At 38.0% G+C, this 19,904-nt stretch overlaps 2 protein-coding genes across 3 annotated transcripts in view; both read left to right on the top strand.

Moving 5' to 3' along the window:
* The window catches only part of Pka-R2 (cAMP-dependent protein kinase type II regulatory subunit), a 37,067-nt gene that overhangs the window by 6,894 nt on the left and 10,269 nt on the right, over positions 1-19,904 (top strand). For both annotated transcript variants that reach the window (XM_020945327.2, XM_020945328.2), the window contains exon 3: positions 17,288-17,508. In XM_020945327.2, the coding sequence (XP_020800986.1) occupies positions 17,295-17,508 (214 nt within the window). In that variant the 5' untranslated portion in view covers positions 17,288-17,294. The remainder of the gene's footprint in view (positions 1-17,287; positions 17,509-19,904) is intronic.
* Positions 10,680-15,059, top strand: LOC147644488 (uncharacterized). The gene has a single exon (XM_086826833.1). It carries the CDS (start codon positions 14,527-14,529, stop codon positions 14,974-14,976), a length of 450 nt encoding a protein of 149 aa, XP_086682959.1. The 5' UTR covers positions 10,680-14,526; the 3' UTR covers positions 14,977-15,059.

The following is a 19,904-nucleotide window of genomic DNA, read 5'->3' as shown; positions in this document are numbered from 1 at the left end:
TAGGACATATAGATCTATGTATTTCTGTGGAATGGGAATCGTCTGAGGAGTACTGACCCACTGAATCTCTATGTCTCGAGTCTGTCTCCATCTCAAATCCTCGTCTGATAACTGATAACCTTATCTCTTGCCCCAACTGACGCAGTTTGCCAGGGACTTAGTGATATCTAAAGTCTTGGCTTATCACTATATAGCTTATATCTGGGGTATATATGTAGGTATGAGCATGCATAATAAGTTTGATTTGGTGACGCCTCTGGGAGATTGTTTTCGTTTGCCACCCAGAAAATAAATTTAAAAATTAAATTCTATGCTTATCTGTGCTTATTCCTTTCTAAAGATATAATTATAAATGTGTGGCGTAAGGTTTTAGTTAAGTATATAAATATTAATGCATATTCATTGGGTGATGAAATCATATAAAAGTGAAAAATTGGGTAACAAATTAAACCTTACTACATTTTCTTTATACCTTTTCTTTTCTTTTTTTATATATCCAAATCCTGAGCTTATCTTTCCACTCTATCTTCTATATACTATATCAAATATTATGTTATATATGTATACTCAATTTGGAATGAGTTTGATTTAATGACGCTTTTTGGCTGATGACACCTGCGGTCTTCATTCTGAACTAATTAGAAAAACTTTTCTAGTACAACGCCACCGCCTGGTAACTTTTAACTTTTGTTGATTGCAAAACTTTGCTTTTTATAGTGGCCAGGTGGGGGATTGGACTGAGACTGAGACTGGGACTGAGACTGGGACTGGGCTGTAAATGATTGACTGACTGATGGGGCAGTGGCATTATCTATCCGGCTGCTGTTTGCCACTCTATTTCACTTTCAAGCTGGCCTCCCACTCACGCACGCACTTTGTGGCAAAAACTTTGACTTTAATCGATTTAACAATTTCCCCCCATTAACCCCTATTTCCCCCCCCCCCTCCCTCACAGATATACATATATACCCCCTTCTTAACCCGCCCCCAAGGCCAGTGCCGGAGCTTGTTGTGTTGCCCACAGGCAAACATCAAAAGTCAAGCAGCTGCGTGACGTCAATTGGAGCCACGAACCGAAGGCCGCCACACCGGGAGTGGAGATTGGGGATTGGGGATTGGGGATTGGGGACTGAAGACTGGCGACTGGCGACTGAAGTGGGTGGCTTTGTTTGCCCCTGTCTTATGGAGAGTGTGTGGTCATCCCACACATCCCATCGCGTCCACCAAAACGGGAGTAGGAACCCACATACGCGTACGGTGTGTAATCTATTTAGACTCTGACGAGTTACCCTCTCGAGTTACACACATTCGAGTTTTATTATACAATTACATGTGTGGATGGATAATTGTTTTAAATTCGATTGTTTCGCTTCAGCAAAGTGTAGTTATATTTTCCTCAAGCATGTGAGGCAAAAGGTAAATAAAGAAAAGTCAACGATAACGACATGTTGACTAACTTGGTCGAGTCGCAAAGCCTTGCAAATGCAGGCAGTTCTATGAAATGATTCATTCCAACGAGAATTAATAATTATAAATGAAAAGCGTAGCAAAGCGTGGCATTTTTGTGTTTCCAGGCAACAAAATTTTAAATGAATGGAAGAAAAAATTACAGCCACATGACAGTTTTTAGTGGCTTCTTGGGGGAAATAGGAAGGCAGGCAGCATTAGAACTTATAAAAATATTTAAATGCTTCGTTAAAGATTACAACTTTCAAGTATATTTACCTAAAATAATATTACAAATGAATTTTCAAAGCCCAGCTTTCTACCTAATTAACTACCAAAAGACCTGGTCTTGATTAAAAGTTCATAGCTTTATGGTATCCTCCTTTTCCCATGTTCAAAGAATGTCCTCCAGCTCCGAGCTTGGACAAACAAGAAGCTGCTCCGCCTTTAAGGTATTTATGAAATACTTGGGTGACCTTTTCTCTGGAATTTCCTTTGAATAACTGCCCACACATGGCTGACTTTTGGGGGCATCCTAATTGATAATTTAAGGGCTTTCTGTCTAGCCTCAGACCCTCAGTTTGTTAGGCAAATTAAGGACCCTGCCTTGGTCCCAAATAATTGCGTTCCATCTGGCGTTCTGGAGAGAAAATTCGACTTGCAGTGCCCCGAAGCACATTGCAGACTATTTAATTATGAAATATTTATTCAGCTGAGATGCGAAATCTGTTTTATTATTTAAGCCTGGCCACATGTGTGAGTGTGTATCCTGTGGAAATCTGTTAGTCCTAAAATAATGTTGACATTATGTTTGGCCAAAGCGAATTGTTTTCTTTATTTTCCAGTAGCTTTCCCATTTTTTTGTTTGTTGTTTTAAGATTATTTACTTGTTGTTCTGGCTATCTCTCCCCTTGTATTTGGTCGTCGTCGTCTCCAGTATTTTATTGTTTGTCCTTTCTTGGCCCAAAAGGTCCAAGGACTCGGACAGAGTCATTGTCAAGCGGCTTAAAATGTTTGTACATGCGAAACATGTTTAAAGCGTGTTGAAACCCATCGAAACTTTGACTCTTGAAGGGTTCCCTTTTCTGTATCTACCTTATGCTTTTCCCGACAACGAAGTCGATGAAGACTTCGAGGCTAACATTATTTTATACCTAAAAAGTTTCTAGCGAGTTCTGCCACGTGTAATGGCCATAAAGCACACAGGAAAAACGAGGAAAAGCGACGATGGGCTAAGTAAATTTAATTTTTCATCCCAAAGAATGGATGGAGACGGTGGAGGAAAGTATTTGCCAGGCTAAAAGGACTCGAGGGCACTGAAAATCCCTGCTACATGTTGCGCTTTCTCTTTAAGATATACACATATACATTTATGATGCATATGCAGGCTCTAGAGACGCCACACCCACAGAAAAATATATAGTCAGAGTCGGAGAGCATATGCAACCCATAAATAAACATAAGTTGTCGCTTCTGTTCCCATTTCACTGCTCTTTTTTTCTTTATGGTCGGCAAGAGCAACAGTCTTTATATTCCTTCTTTCAAATGTATATTTTTTTTGTACAATGCATATGAATTCATATATATAAACATAGATATATGCATATGTTTTTTGTATTCCATTCCTCGCCATTGTTGTGGCACGAGTAGAGGGAGTGTGAAAAAAGCGAGAGATAAAGTTTTGAGTGGGATTTTCGTGAGGTCGAGAAAACAAAAAAATAAATCGAAGAAAGGAAGTCAATTATATATATTTTTTCTATGCGGCTCCTGAATTTATATGCGGGTCAGACATGGTTTGGTTTTTATGGCATTTTAATGAGCCAGGAGTTTATTATCCCAGTTGATTTCTGAGCTCTTTGTATTATTATTTTCTGCACAGGATAGCACTTTTGTATAGTATTATTCTATAATGCAATTATTTAAACCGGAAATTATGTTTTTGCTGATGGAAATTTATTTCCAAGATTCGTTATTTCTCAATCAATTTATTTGCTTTCAGAATTGTATAAATAACAGCAAGATTTTATCTCATGTTTATCTCACATCCCACTCATCTTTGGATTATAATTTGTTAAAATAATTATTAATCTGTATTGAGCTGATTCATTAATTTGTTTTATATGCTTTTTATTTAGTGTTTGCCACTTAATTTAATTGACATTTTAAGTGAATTATTGTGACAGTTATTTTCGAAAATATTTCAAATATTGACTCAATTTTATCACTCATTAATGTCACACTTTATGCGGCTACCAGTTTATATTATTTCCTACTATTTCATTTGTAAATAATTAATTAAGTATTTAATGATGCCTGAAAGCATTTCAATAAATTCAAATTTGATATGAATTATTTCTCCTAAGCGAATCTAATTAGTTAGTATCACTCTCCGCATTTATTTGTTTAAAAATCAATTAAAACATGTATATAGTGTCAATTTTTTCGGACATTTAACACATTTGCTGAATGGCTATTTAATTCGCTGTGTTTTTTGTTGCTGCTCTGATACAATGCTAATTATGCAATTAATTTGCGGCCTTTGTCAATGAGTTGTGTCTAATCACAGGCCCATTTGTCGAGTACCCAAAAACCCGTAAATCTGCGATAGCTCAGCGAGGAATGGCGGGAATTTCTAAGCGATTTGAATATTTAAATATGCAAGTGGGGGAAGTAGCTGCTGTTGTCGGCTAAATGGCCTCAGTTTTATTTATCGCACGACAAATGTCACTCGAGCGTTGCAAGTGCTTGTCATACTATTTGCTTGTACGTTTTTCTATTTTTTTAATTTTTTTGTCCCCCTCAAAGTTACACCATTATTTGGTCGTTTTCGACGCCATTGTGGCAGTGCAATGGCAGCCATCACACGTCATCGCATTATGAATCGGCACGGTTTTGCGAACTATACAAGTGCTACTAGTTTTTCCACACGGTTTCTATCGTTGTTTTCTTTTTTCCGTTTTCTGTTCATTGCGGAATGAAATCAGGCTAATTTGAAGTGCAAATTTAGTATGGCCCAAAGCGGGACAGGCACTCGATGTCACAGCCAGTTGCAGTTGCATTTACTATTTGCAGCCTTGGGGGCTTTTTCGAGTCCACTTCCTGCCATCAGGACAGCCTGGCGTTGGACAGGAGAAACTCTATAAAAGGGAACTATCAAGTATATCAATTGGAGAATTCAAATTATGCCCACAGATACATCAATTGATTTATAGATTCTAATAGATACATAAGAATGTTATTTTGATTTACAAATCAATGATAAAAAACGCATAGCTTGGCCAAAAATACATTAATTCCAATTCGGAAAGCTTTCTTATGTTAGTTTTCACTGGGTTAATAAGTCTGCATACTCAATTTAACAAATCTAGCATACATGGCGTATACTTAACGTAAAAACACTTGAATTAAGTATACGCCATGTGTGCGTTAAGGGAGAAAAGTTTACAAATTTAGAAAGATAAGGAGATCCAGTTAAAAAACAAGTTTAGCCATTAAATTATAGAATCGAATCGTAAATTGATCATAACTAAGTTTCACTTGATCATTTTTTCCACAAATCAAAAAACTCATAACTTGGTCAAAAATGCATTAATTCCAATTCGGAAAGCTTTCTTATGTTAGTTTTTATTAGGTTTATAAATCTGCATACTCAATTTAACATATTAGAATATTACAAATTTTGCCATTTTTTGACAATTTTAACGATGTAACGCCTTGTAAAATTTTCAAAAAAATGAAAAATTTGTTTTTCCTTTGGACTTATCTAGAAAGAATCTTCTGCTGATGCTGATTAAGAATATATATGATTTATAGGGTCGGAAATGACTGCTTCACATATTTACAAGCTACTGAATAAAACTAAAGTACCCTGTAATGGTATACAAATACTTATTAATTGTGAGCATGGCATTCGCAACCTACCTGAAATTTAAATCCTGAAATATAATTAAAAGCCATCTTAACCTATATCTTAAATATAGAACTACATTATTCAAGCTATAGAAGCTTGACTGTAAGTTTATGCACATACATGACGTCACCGTCTCCTTGCCGGCTAAGTGATTTCCAATGCAGTCGGCAATGCAGGGAAAGTGAAGGAAACTCATTTGCATAAATGTCGGGCGGACAGAGGACACTGGATAATAAAGTGGCGAGTGGATATAGTTGAGGCCGTGCTAGGAAGCCGCACTATATATACTATATATATATCGCCAAACTGAAACACAAAATTTGCGTTCGCTTAGCACATTTCGCACATTAACCCACATGCAAAAATATACACAAAAAAAAAAACAAAAAAAGAAAAGCGGGACGGCCAAGGAAAGCCTTGTTTTGTCTATTGTTCATGTGTGTGTATGTGTGCTGTTTTTTTTCAAGGCGGAAAACCTTTCTCAAACAGCTTTTTGCATAATTATCCAGAAGGTAAAAACACAAACATGCAAAATAAAAACACACAAAACCGCAAACAAGGCGACCTGGTTATAAAAGGCACATATGTACATAAAATATATAGTACTACTTGAATTTATATATTTCAGGCAGGAATAATTATAGCCTGGCCAAGTTGCCAGTTATTTAACGCGGTCTCTTGTTTGATGTCTAATTAATTGAGTTGGTTTAATTGCATTTCGTAGGCCACAAATATGTGTGTGCGTGTATCCTTGGATGTGCAACTCACATTTCAGTTTGGCTCTCAAATTTGAATTCTGCGCCCACAATGTATGCTACGGTAATTGCATAGGCCATGTGAAATTTTGGCCAAATTACTAGGAAATTTGCAAATGCCAAATACCGCTACGGCATCCTAATTCTCAGATATCAGAACAATGGCCACTTTTGGGGTGTAATCAGGAGCTAGCAGGTAGCATTTGCACGTCTTTCATTAACTTTTGTTATATCTATCATTCGGAACAAAGAGGATAAGGCTTAACTAATGCCCCAGGTATACCTTTTGGCATTTAATCTCTTACCTTTCATAAATATAAATCAAGTAATTCAAGTAATTGATTGAAATATTTCAAGCTCAAAAGGAATACGATTACAGAATGTTCTGAAATAAGCTTTATATTAATTCTCTAAATTACATGTTAGGAATACCTTTTAAACACATTCTTTGTGACCCATTTTAAGTTGTCTTTTGCCTCCTACACACTTGTTAATTACGTTTGAGAACACTTTTAATTATCACCAAAACTCACACCCAGGGCAAACATCAGATAAATTCTTCCATACAAATTGGGCCCACAACTTTTTGGCCCTGTTTGCTCTTTCGGCTGTAATCCCCGTTTTTTTTTTTGCCTTTTAGTTTATCGTCTTGAAAACGAAAACGGCAATCAATGCGCCAAGCGAACTGGAACAACAAACACACATTTGTTGCTATTTAATGTTCAAAGTCGGTTGTTGTGTGTGTGTATTTTGTTTTTATCTATATTGCCATGTTGTTAATTGCCGAAAAAGTCGGGCGCAAGTTTTACTTTTCCTCTCGTGTTTTTGTAGACTCTTTTTATACGCTGTTTTAATGCCAGGTATTTGGAGAGTATATATAGGTATTAAATGTCAATATATCCATGTCAGTTTTCCCTGGTAGGAGAATAAAAAAAAAATGTAGAGACACGCACATAATTTATAATTAAACGAGATTCAAGGTCGATGTCAGCGTGTGTCTTAAAGAGATGGGAGCTATGAAACAAGTTGTTCTTTTACATTAATAAAATAATAAAATAGTTTATATATACATTTATTTCTTTATTGCTTTTAAAAGAAGACTTATGTGTGGCTCAGTTTTCTAAGCAGTATTTAAGTCTTTGTTTAATGTTTTTTTAATGTAGCCTTAAGTGCCGGGTATCTCATATTCGGGGCCTTTGTTCTTTCTTTGTGTTTTTCCCCCCTTAGTGCTCTCTTTATTATTATTTTTTTTTTTCTGTTTTTCCCTGGCTTGTTTGCTTTGAGCACGCGCCGTTTAAAACTGCCACGCGCAACAAATTTTTTTGGTATTGGGACACGTCGGAGGAGGAGATGGTATCCAGGGGGGGTTAGGTGTGGAAATGTTCCGGGGGGAAGGAAGAATCGTGTTTAAAATTAAACTGAGAAAACGACAGGCAACAACGCGGCGAATAGAAACGTTTTTATAGGGGGGGCAGCAACAAATGTAGATAAACGTTTTGTTACAACACATAATCGCTTTTGCTGGGGTGGATACAGATACAGATACAGATACAAGCACATCCGTACAGGAAGAAGACAGTAGATATTCTGGATAAAGATACAGATGAATCGCTAGAGAGAATCTTAGGGAAATCTATTGAAAAAGTCTTAGGAAGAGCGAGTGTTTAAAGGCTTTTAAATATTTTCTTAAGGTAAAATTATATACTAAAGTACCCTTAAGTGTTAGCTCACTGTATCTGTACCTGCTGCTGCTGTATTCGAGCCATTGGATTTTATGTATCCGCGTGTAGCTGCTGTTGCTCTCGCTGCCTGGCTTGCCACCTTTAAAGTATCTGTATCTGTGTATCTGCGTCTGCAGCCAAAGCATCTGTATCTGTATATCTGCTGGGCGCCTCGGCGAGCTGCGAGCAACATAATTGCTCACTAATTTAACGCTAATGGACATCAATTTAAGCATCCATCCAGCAGTTTATCATTCTGGCCGTAATCACAGGCAGGATGCCAGGAAGGACGCGCCGAAGGAAACTCCTTTCTTGTCCTAAAAGTCCTGTGTAGGCGTTCTAAGGAATTTGACTATTTATAGCCATTTGACGAGATCAGAGGACAGGAGGGGCAGATGACAGGTCCTTGACAGAGTTTAGAACCATACCCGTGGGAAGCTTAATTTGAATCCCAGATACTCGTAAATGATTTGTGGCGCAACTTAAAGTCTAGTCGAGATAAGAGATATTCCTAGGATATTCCAGACTTATTCGCTTACAGATTCCATTGAACTTGAGCGACAGACATATTTTGGAATATTGCTTAGCGATTCGTTCGGCTTCAAAATCCAATAGATTAAAAAATAATTGAATCAGCTCTAGACCCGACAACGAGACAAGAACAATTGAGAGACTAGGGTTATAAGACCGGAGACAGAGACAAGCCGTGGGGTTGGTGTGTAAGGTGGGAGATGCCAAAGGTTAACTGACAAGTCGTTGTCTCACTGCCACCTTATATATATACATATATATGTACATATATATAACCCCTCTCATTCCGGTTTCAAATTGAATACGATCCCGTATGTACGTGTATATATGTATATTATAGTTGGTAGAAGCATACGTTTGCCTTCGATATGAAATCGTGTGTATGCCCTGGTGAATTTTCTTCTTTCGCCTCGCGTGGGCTGTAAAATTCCTTTTGACAGCTTTAAGCGTTCCATTCCCATTGTGTAAACCCATATGTACGGGCACCGGAAAAAAAGTACCTCACTAAGCTGTATAATTTTCCAGTGAAAGAAAAATAATATATCTGGTTCTTATGATATATTAAAAACCACAAAAAATCTTCAACGGTCAACGGTCAAAAGCTAGTTTTTACTTTATTCTATTTTTGGAATAAGAAAACTAATATAAAGGCCATATATTATGGTATTTCCTTCATTTATCGGCCAAAAGCAGTTAATACTCCAAGAAGTATGCAATGTTTTTTTACAATTTCCCTTAAATTGAAAAGGATGCAAATCTGCCAAAGTTAATGTACACATTAAACAATAATAAATTTAAACACAAAATAATTTACTAAAGCTCCTTGAAAAATTAAATTTTCATTATTTAAATTTCTTCTTTTTTGGTAATGTACACAGTGTAGAATTTATTTCGTGTAACAAAAGGCATGTGAAATGCGTGAGTCAGCAGACCACATCCCTTGGCTTTCCTTTCCTCCTCCTTACTGCCCCCCATACCCCTCGATTTTCCTCGCTTTTCCCAGCCGTTTAGTGAGCCTCTCTCATTACGCATACGACATGTGTTCTGCTGAGCGTTAATAAATCAATACCCAGGCGTCGTATTTTGACAAACATTTTCAAGCTGATAACCTTTTCACTTTAGCGTCACAGTAAGGGACATCACTCACACACACACAGGATCCGGACACCCAAGGAAGGGAGTGAGTCAGGTGAAAGGCCAGTGGCAGAAACAAATAAGAAATTCGCCATTAAAGTTGCGTGACGAAGTGAAATTTGCGTCAAATACTCGCGGGAATTTTTCGTCGGGTTCTTGGTTCTTTATATATAGAAATGTATGTGTGTGCAGTATATGTTTGTGTATGTGAAGAGAGTCCTGACATTTAGAGTAGCAAACGACCCAAAAGTCTCCCACTGAACCTCTCATGCTCGTCCTGCGGCGCATTTTGAGCTCAAGTGCCGGCGGCGCCCTGAAGTATGCCTCGAAATTGCTTTGATGTGGATGCGATATTTTGTTGTCAAAATACTTAGCTGCCACACTGTGCATGTATGTTTATATATATAATACAAACATATATGGTATATATACGTATTCATATGGGCATAGCCTAACCCCCCGCTAAGGGCGCAAATGTCAACGAAAATTAAGTGCTCTGCTGCTCGCCGGTTCCTTTTCCTTTTCCAGCATTTTCTTTTTGCATTTTCTCATCTTGTCCCCCATCTTGAGCTGCCACTTTGACGCATTGACCGGAAGGGAAAACATTTTCTCTCCCCCGAAAAAAAGAAAGCCTGAAGATAGCAGAAAATTTGAATCGGGGCTCGAGAGATAAGTATCCGTGGCAGGTAACTTCTCACAAAAAAATATATATAATAATAATTTCAAGGTAACATTATGGGAAATTTATAAAGCAAATGTTTACTTGGTGAACGGTTGTTTTAATTTAATTTGTTAAAAAGAGAAATATTGCCACAAAGTTGTGCTATAAAAGTTTTCTGAGGGAAGCTGTAAAATTTCGATGAACTTGAAGTCGGAAAAGTGCCAAGTCTAAGGAGAGTTTACTTAAAAGCCGGTGTAATCTGAGCTCAAATCGAAGACAAGGTGGGGAAAGTCTATAAAAATACGTTAAGGTTGAAAAAGACAAAGGGAATAAGCCGTTCCCCTAATCTATAAGAAATAAAAAGGCTTTGAGTATAATTTATATCTACTTAGAGATTAGTTATACAATTTAAGGATTAATTAATTCTATCAAAGGTTTATTATCATTTGGGCAAGTTTCGATTGCCAGAAGCTCAATTACATATAATTCTTCTTAAAACCCAATTAAAATTCATTTTCTATAGAACATTCTTTATTGAAATTTAATTCCTTGCAATTCAGCATTCTTTTTGCCGCAGTTATTAAATTTAAGACACAATTTAAAGCCATCTCAATTTAATTGCATTTCCTTAAATGCAGAAGCATTCTCTAAACTCATAATTGAGGCTATTGTTGTCTCGTTGTTGGCAGTTCCTTCAAAATGTCCGCTTTGCATATGAATTTGTGCCATAAATCGAGAATCAATGACACTCTGCACTTGAGCCATGGGGCTTAGAACTCTGGCCTTGCTGGCTGAAAATGTGTGTGCTTTTTCTTGGGAAAACCAAAACGTTGAGGTGCTGCCGCTTCTGCCATTAACACTTAACCCAATTTCAGATTCAATAGTAGAGGTCACTCGGGGCCTGGCCCCTGTCAATGGCACTGACAGACCTCGGATGTATATGGTCATGGGACATGCATAATAATTAGGACGCCTCGAGTACTTCTTTGTCTGAGGTCTCTCCCCAAACTGTTGAATACACGAACTGACCATCAAACGAGAGATGTGTCCATGTAGTTTGGTTTTAGTTTGGCTAATTAAGCCACACACACACACACACACACACACACACACACACACACACACACACACACACACACATATGTATGTAGTCGGGGCTGGCCGTTCCTTAATGAAGTCATTGGGAGCAAAAGGCGTTCTTAAACCCACGCACAGGTGTCCCATTTCTGGATTGTTGACGTAATTTGATGATAGGCACAACTGACACTGAATTCCAGCGAAAGGATCCCCAGAAACAGGTTGGCAAACAACACGGGAACCACACCAGTTGGAGTTTTGTGTCATCTGGCCTGAAGGGTGCTACCAGAAATCCTCAAGGTTGTTTGCTTGCATCTCTTGGAGGGATTTGTTGTGTGAGCTGTTTTGTTATTTGATATGAAGGATAGAGACTGTTTCTTCCAGGTAAATAGGATTTAAAAGGGCAGCTTAAAATATTGATATTTTACCAAAGGAAGTTCTTGATCTTTTAATTTACTCGATGAAGTGCTAGAAGGAGGGCAGGGATAAATTAGTTGTTAGGGAGTATTTAAGAACAATCCCCAGAGGTTTCTTATTTATTAAAGAAAGTATATAGCTAATAAACAGTGTGCTTTCTCTTATAACCCCTCAAGTGCTCCTGAAACTGAACTGGAAATGGAAAAACAATTGAATAAATCCAACCAATTAATTATACATTGAAAGCAGAAAATATGAAAAAAAGAAGAACTGATTCGAAATGTAAATGCAATTTTAAAGCTCAACTCGATTTCGCTGCAAGCGCAGAACTCAATTTGGCAAAGGAGCAACTGCCAGGTTTGCAGCGGAGAGGAAAGGTCAGGTATCCACTGGGTAATTTCCAGCCCAAGACCACCCACAAATTCCCCAGGGCATGTAGTGGGTGTAGAGTGGGTGTAGTGGGTGTAGTGGGTGCACCACCTGCAGCTGCAGTAAAAATGACATTAAAATGAAAGTCATATGCACATGGTTAACTTTGCCACGCATAACCAAGCCGTAATCATTTTGATGGCACTCGCCAGCTCCGGTAGCTATGTGTTCTGGCGGGGATCGGTGCAACAGTTTACCATCCGGCTGGTGGCTACTGATGATGATGGTGGTGGTGGTGGTTCTGGTGGCAAAATTAGTTTGCCTTAATCCCATAAAAGCGCTGCATGTCGTCCCTCCACCCGTTGCATGATGATGATAATGCTGCTGCTGGCCACTGGATAGAGAAACTAAAACCGAAACACTATTGCACTTGGAAAATTTCCATTTTCCATTTGGGGGATGAGAGGGCGAGTGTGTAAAACGCGAATACAAAATGAAAATGTTAATGGAAATGCCAACATCAAACAGCTGCGGCCTGCAATGCGAGATATATTCATAAATAGCAAAGCGAATTTCCCTCGTGTTTTTATTGCAAATATATATATGCATGTATATCCCTTCAATGGAAATCTGTTGTAAGCAATAATAAAGTAGTCTGGCATTCATAAAATTCAATCAGCAAAAGGGAGAGATTTATATTCCATACAGAATGAAATATAAAACTTGAGATATAGATTTAATTTTAAAGTGACACAAGCTTGTCTACCTACAACTTCTTGAGAAATGATTCCCAGAACTTTTCATTTCGTATTTAATACAGTTTTCCTTAAGTGCAGCGAGGACTCTTTCGTAGGAAGAGCTACAAGAAATCCTTTCCAATAATCAGGTTTTGCACTTTTCATGGAATTTAATCAGCTTTACTCGTCGAGAGCACTTAACTGGCTTGAGTCGTCAAAATTCGTTTAACGCTGTGCCAGGCATTAAAGTCTGTGTCAGCTGACTTTAACTATATTTTACGACCTGCTAGATATATGTATATCTATATATATATATATATAAACCCCTATATACCATCTATAACTGTCGAGCGGTGTGTCTGTGTCCGTGCATTTTTTACGTTCATTCTCCGGCATCTGCGGAAATTGTGAGGAAATGAAAATGGTTTAACTTTTCTTTCTTGTGTGCTTACTATTGCACTCTCTCTCGTTTTGCCTTTTTTCTTTGCTATTTTCCTTTTTTTTTGCGGCACCCAAATCCTTGACAGACAGGTGAAAAACGGGCAGGGACGGTGGAAAATGGTCTGTTCATTCAGCCTCCCATTACTTGAGTCCGGGCTATTTATAGTTTCTCAGATGTTTGTGCAACTGCAATTCGTGCCGTATGAGTTTTATTTTACTTTTTTTTTATTTTAGAATTGCAGTGCGTTGAGTGAACCACCTTGACCCACTCTAATTGCAATTGCACCGCCTAATGTCGAGAGAGATATAGAAAAAAAGGCAATAGCAACAGCAAAAGCAGCAATCAGTGGAGGCACTTAAACGCCCAATTGGATATTGAGACTTTCCGATTAAATTTTCATCGCCAACGCGATTTGAGGGAACCAAACCTTTATTAGTTTCAAATATTTATTTGTTCCGCTGCTGGGTGGCCGCAGGCCAAGTTGAATATTAATGAACTTAATTGAAAAAGTTTGCCAGAACAGGAGAGAACAATATCCTTCCTACCTTTCCCCTCTTTTTTGGCCGAAAATTAATTTTCAAATTAGGGCAAATAAAATGCTGTTGAAGTTCGAGGGAACCAACCCCCAAAGGCGCAGGCCTTGTCTCAATATGCAATTTACATAATTACGCATATTTGATGGAAACTTATAAATATTTATGTGCTGATGCTCAAAAATTAAGTTGTTTGCGATTCTCTAGGCGAAAAATGTACAAGAACTGTGGGGATTTCATCGGATAGATAATGGAGAAGGAATTTAAAAGTAAATAAGCCTGCAAATCAATTTTTCCTTTTAATATATAACATCGTACATTTTTCCTTTTTAATATGTAATGTGGAAAAAGCTTAGATTAGACTTATTACAAATTGTATTTAAGGGAAACCAAGGTCTTTACCTTTGAAATGAATACTTAAGCACAACGTTCTGTGGAGTTCTGTGGAGTTTTCGTCACCAAACTCTCTGGTATCTCAGATAAGAATATCAAAACCATATATAATATAAAGATATTTGCCTTAAACAAAGGCAATATTTGCTGCTTTGTGCCCAAGCTGTTGAACCTGATTCACTTTTAGAAGTTTCATCAACTTCTCTTATACTGAAACAATGCCGCTATCGCCGCTATACATATGTGCTCTGCGCTTCAAGAATTTAATCGGAATAAGATTGCTGGCGAGCGAAGATCAACTCGAAGCGGCTAAAAAGTGATTGGAAAGTGCTGCCTAAAGAAGAATATATATATAATATATATACATATATATTGTGTATATTTCAGTTTGTGATCTCAGATGTGTGGCCGCCGTCGTGGTCATCGCTGTGGAGGCGGAGGTTCTCATGGCCACGGTCATGGCGGACACGGACACGGACATGGACATGGACATGGACACGGGCATGGACATGGACATGGTGGCTGTCCTCCGCCTTCACCTCCTCACTTGCCAGGAGGATGCCATTGCCATCATCCGCCACCTCCTCCAAGTGGCATAGAATGGTGGCAGGGTCATTATCCTCCACCACCGCCACCTCCATACTATCCTCCACCAGCTGGCGGCTGCTCTGGCGGTGGGTATGGCTATCATTGGAGCGTGTGTCCACCTAACTGTGGACACCATCACCAGGGCGGTGGTAATCCACCACCTCAAGGTGGAACATCCACTACAAATCCTTGTCCCGATCCTGGACAATCTGGTGGCCAAAAGCCAGGTTACCCAATCATTGATCTTAACGCTCGTAAATAACTCTTTCTCTATCTTTTTACTTTGTCCTTTTGTTTTCCTTAAATGTAAAGTAATTCTAAAATGAATAAATAAACAAAATGCAAGAGTTTTGTTTTTATTTGCAATTAAGATTGCCATCAATTTTCATATCAGTTCGAAATGGAATGATAAGGTTCCTATATTTATTCTTCAATTTATGTACTACGAAGTAGAGATGAAATGAAAATAAATAATAACGCAATTATTATTTTCCTGCGATGACTATATAAACATATTTTGTATTTATATACCCTTTCATGGTATTTTGATTCTAGTAAGTGATGCAACCATTTCCAACCCTATATACCATATATATTCTTGATCAGCATTATCAGCCGAGACTTTCTAGTCATGTTTGGCAGAAAAAAAATTTTACTCCGTTTTTTGAAAATTTTATAAGGGGTTACATCGTTAAAATTTTTAAAAATCTAAAAAATGGTAATTTTTTAACATTTTAAATTGATTATGCAGATTTATTATCCTAATGAAACCTAGCATAGAGCAGCTTTCCGAATTGAAATTAATTTATTTTTGGCTTAGTTATGAGTTTTTTAATTTTTGACTTAAAAAAAAATTTGTCATTTGAAGCTTAGTTATGATTGGTTTCCGATTCGATCCTTTAATTTAAATGCTAAACTTGCTTTTTAACTGGTACTACTTATCTTTATAAATTTTTAAACTATTCTCCCTTAGGACACACATGGCGTATACTTAATTTAGGTGTTTTCACGTTAAGTATACGCCATGTATGCTTAGAATATCGAAGAATATTTTAATTGTAGTCAGAAGCTTTTAAACCAGTGAAGGAGTCATTTCCGACCCTATAAATCATATATATTCTTGATCAGCATCAAGAGCCGAGTCTTTCTAGATATGTTTGGCAGAAAAAAAAGTTTACTCAATTTTTTGAAAATTTTATAAGGGGTTACATCGTTAAAATTTTCAAAAATCGAAATTTTTTAGATATTTTAAAATGTTAAATTAAGTATGCAGTTTTATTAACCTAATAAAAACTAGCATAGAACAGTTTTCCGAACTGAAATTAATGCATTTTTGGCTAAGTTATGATAGATTGCACTTTCAAACCCATGATAATATGGTTAACTGGAAGGGTATACAAACTTCGGTTTCCCGGAGTTAGCTTCCTGTTTCGTTAAGATAAATAACAAATGAAATAATAAATAAAAATGAATCAATGTTTGCAAATAAATATAGAGTACCAATTTAGTCATGAATATAATTAATTAAATGTGTCGCACATTTATTTTCTTGATAGCCAGAGCATTAAGTTATTCCCTTGGTATTCACCTGTCTCTATCAGTCTCATTCAAATAAATAATATATTTATCGGTTCTCAGTAAAAGTGTTTGGGTAAGCACGTTTTTAAATGCATCATCTGATGTGACCCTCGTGTAGAACTCTTACGACGAAATTGACAAAGACAATGCCACCGAAATCAATTTCTATAAAAGTAAAGAAACCCAAGAGGAAAGTGAATTACTCGTAAATTATATTTGTTGCCGCCTCGTTTCGTTTCGTCTTAATTTTATTTTATTTTTGGGTAAAGCAAATATTTAACATGAATCTCACGTCTGTCGTATTCGACGAACGACCCAACCAGACCAAAATCTCAAATTGTGCAACGTTGAATCATGAGTTGAGTCGAGTCGAGTCGAGTTGAAATGAAATGAGTTGACTGATGGGCGGCAACAACGACGACGACGACGACGTCAGCGACAATAATGACATCGCGCGGCAGGTGGAAGGTGGAAAGTGGAAGGTGCTGGCATGTAGCGGGGGTAATTGCCAACTAACTGACCGATGGCCAGCAGGCGACCGGGTCGAAACCCACTGCTCGGCCATATTGCATCTGCCCCTGACACCTGGGATGGCGAATTAAGCTGCACTCTGAACACATTTTTCGGGTGTTGGATTGCTGTCCAAAAGAGGGAGAGGAGGGAGCAATGTGGAGAGAAAAGCTTTGGATTTGACATTTTCCATTTCCATTGAAATCACTGGAGGAACTGGAGGAAAATTATTTCTGATACTTTTCGGGGAAACACGGAGCGGTTTTTGCTTTAAGTAATTGGGTGTTAAAAGCAATATCCCTCTTTAGTATATATTTTCCCTATTACAACTTAACTTAACTTAATAAATACAACGAAAAATGTACCACTCAAAGAAGCTTATTAATTATTAAATGGAAATAGAACTATGCACTCTTGTATATTGTGAAATCTTTACTCATTGTATCCTTTGAAACTCATCGACTTTTCCCATTATATTTTTTCAGCACAAATATGTCGAGCGATTCGAGTCGAAGGATCCAGGTCCCTGAGAAGCTAAAGGAGGTCCTGCTGCAATTCTCGATTGCCTTTCTGGTGGAACAGCCCCCGGATGTGATCGACTATGCCGTGGAATACTTTAGCAAGCTGCAGGCCGAGCGTCCTAGTGTGACCACCACGGATCAGAGTACCGATGACCAGCAGAGCATCAACTCACAAGAAGCCGATGGTGAGTGGAGTTCCTATGACACTTTAAGATATCCTTTAGTGCCCTGTTCCTTGGCGTGTCCTGTGAACTTCTTTCTTGGGTACTTAAAGCTCCTTCTTGGTTTTGCAATTGCCGCTGCGTGTCATAGAATTCGTTGCCTCAGATATTTTTAGTTTCCATTCCCTTGCTTTGATCCAAGTCTTACGTTATTTCCGTCATGCAATTCGCTCTGCGTCTTTCTCTCTGACGTCAGCAAATGTCAGTTTAGGTCGCAAATATAGAAAATCTGCCACTGGCGAATTCCCCTGACAAACCGAATCAAATTTTTGTGGCTATGAGTAAGTCGGGGGAAATCAAGATTAGGATTTATTTGACCGGCAGAAATGAAATGCATTTATTCTTGACTTAAATTTGAATTTGTTTTAATAGAAGAATGAATAGGAAAAGGTTTAGGCGTATATTAGGATAAGATGTACTTTTGGTTTAAATTAGTCTCGAATAATAAGTTAAAGTACATGAAAGAAAGAATGTTTAGTAAGTTGCTAAATGAATATCAAGCTCTGGATTATGTGAAAAAATGAGGGAAATGATGATTTATTTGGCCCTAACAGAAATTGAAAACTTTTCTCTCGTAAAGTGGATGATTTTGCCATCCCTCAGCTTCACGTTGTTTGTATCTCGGCTTATGGCACGTGTTCAGTCAGATAATTAGCTCAGGCCACGCATATGGCCATAAATCTTTGGCTCTTGGCTCCCACTACGGCGAGCATACAAAATACCAAATTAAATAATGATGGTGATGAAGCTCTGGCCGCGTTCAATTTGTTTTCTGCTCCATCTGTCCCTCAACTACCCCTCAGTATTTCTCATTTAGACATCTCCGTCCGGGTGTGTGTGGGAGGGGCTTTTGTTCACAGCTTCCTTTTGCGTGTTTATCTTCCGGTTAATCAAACACGCAGTCCTCGAGGGGATCGGGATGGGCAGGACTGAGGATGATGAGTATGGAAATGGGAGTGAGTGAGGGGTGAGGACTATGTGTATGGGGTTGCCATGTCAAGTGGCCAGGCAAACTGCCAGGGGAAACTGCTGCTCCTGTCATTAAAAATCTATTAATTGTGCACACAGTAGCCCCCGAAGAGCTGAGCCAACATGAATGCAGCTGCCAATCCTTTCGCCGTTTGAACAACAGCGTCCTCTTACAGTCAGACTTGTGTCTCTCTCAGCCTGTCAATCTGGCCCTTATACGGAATTTAAATTAAATCTGAGCTTATCTGAGGGCTAGAAATAATATTTGCATGATTAAGTAGAGTATATTGTAGAAATTGAATAGGAAATTCAATATAATAGTATGTAAGTTTAAAGGAACTCAATTAGAGTGCTTTTTTCTGTTGTATGATACTTATTGGGCCTTATACCTATAAAACGAGGTTCTAAAGTGTTCCAAAAACTTCTCTTCTCTACAAAATAGTTTATAAATAAATATCAAGTACAATTCCGTGAACTACCAAGTAAAGAATGTAATATATGTTAGCAGTTGTAGCCTTTAGACTGTCACTAGTTTGTATTCGAGTTAGCTATACTCGTAAAACTGAAAGTTTTAACTGCAGCAGAGGAAGTTTAAGTGCATGGTGTTTAATATATACAAAGATATATTATATATATATTGTATAGTTTTGTCTGGTCTGAACATTGTCTCACTATTAACCCTATGCTGTGATGGTCAATTGCTGTTGTTCAGTGAAGCCAGCTTAATCGCTTCAGGCTCCCCAAAACTCAACTGGAGCGAAAGTGACACGCAAATAGCTCCTGGTCACGCCCACCGGACCAACGCCCTACCACAATTTCCACCCAGTTTTACCACATTTTTCCATGAGTTCACTCCCGCCTCGCGGTTCATCGATCGGTGTCTGTATTTTTATGCTTTGATGTCTATTTGTGGTTGCTTGTAAATCCAGTTGAAAAGTTTTTTGTGTTACGTGAGGCTTTAAGGGTTTATATTGGAGGGGAAAGCTAAAACAAAAAGGGATGTGAAAATATTCGGGAAACAAAACCTATGTACAGGTTAAATTGGAAATTCAATTGGTTTTAAAGGTTACCCTTTCCTTTTATTCTAACCCTTGTTGGAATCTTAATTAAATACCTGCAAGTGTTTTATGGGTTTCTCTTAATATTGTCCTGGCGACAGGAGCGTGTGACATTAAATATCGCGCATACGCCGCATAGGCCTTTGCGGCTTAATAAAGTGTGCGCTTTTGCGGAGGCGATGGCGTTGGCCAAAGGTATGTTCTGACCAGGCCAGCTCTTCTTTCTTATTTTTTGTAACGCTCAACATGTTGGCCACAGAATGGACAAAATGAGGGAAATCTGGGAACAGGTACACAGAAAAAAAATATATAAAAGAAATAGGTTTCGATTTT

Source organism: Drosophila serrata, unplaced genomic scaffold (assembly GCF_035046125.1).
Source record: "Drosophila serrata isolate PLE 108 unplaced genomic scaffold, ASM3504612v1 contig_165, whole genome shotgun sequence".
Classification (NCBI taxonomy): domain Eukaryota; kingdom Metazoa; phylum Arthropoda; class Insecta; order Diptera; family Drosophilidae; genus Drosophila; species Drosophila serrata.
Note: the sequence above shows the minus strand (reverse complement) of the source record. Positions and strands in the feature narration are given on the sequence as shown.

What these genes read in the sequence shown, in the direction of transcription:
- LOC147644488 (XM_086826833.1), top strand. Translation starts at nt 14,527, where the DNA reads ATGTGTGGCCGCCGTCGTGGTCATCGCTGTGGAGGCGGAGGTTCTCAT.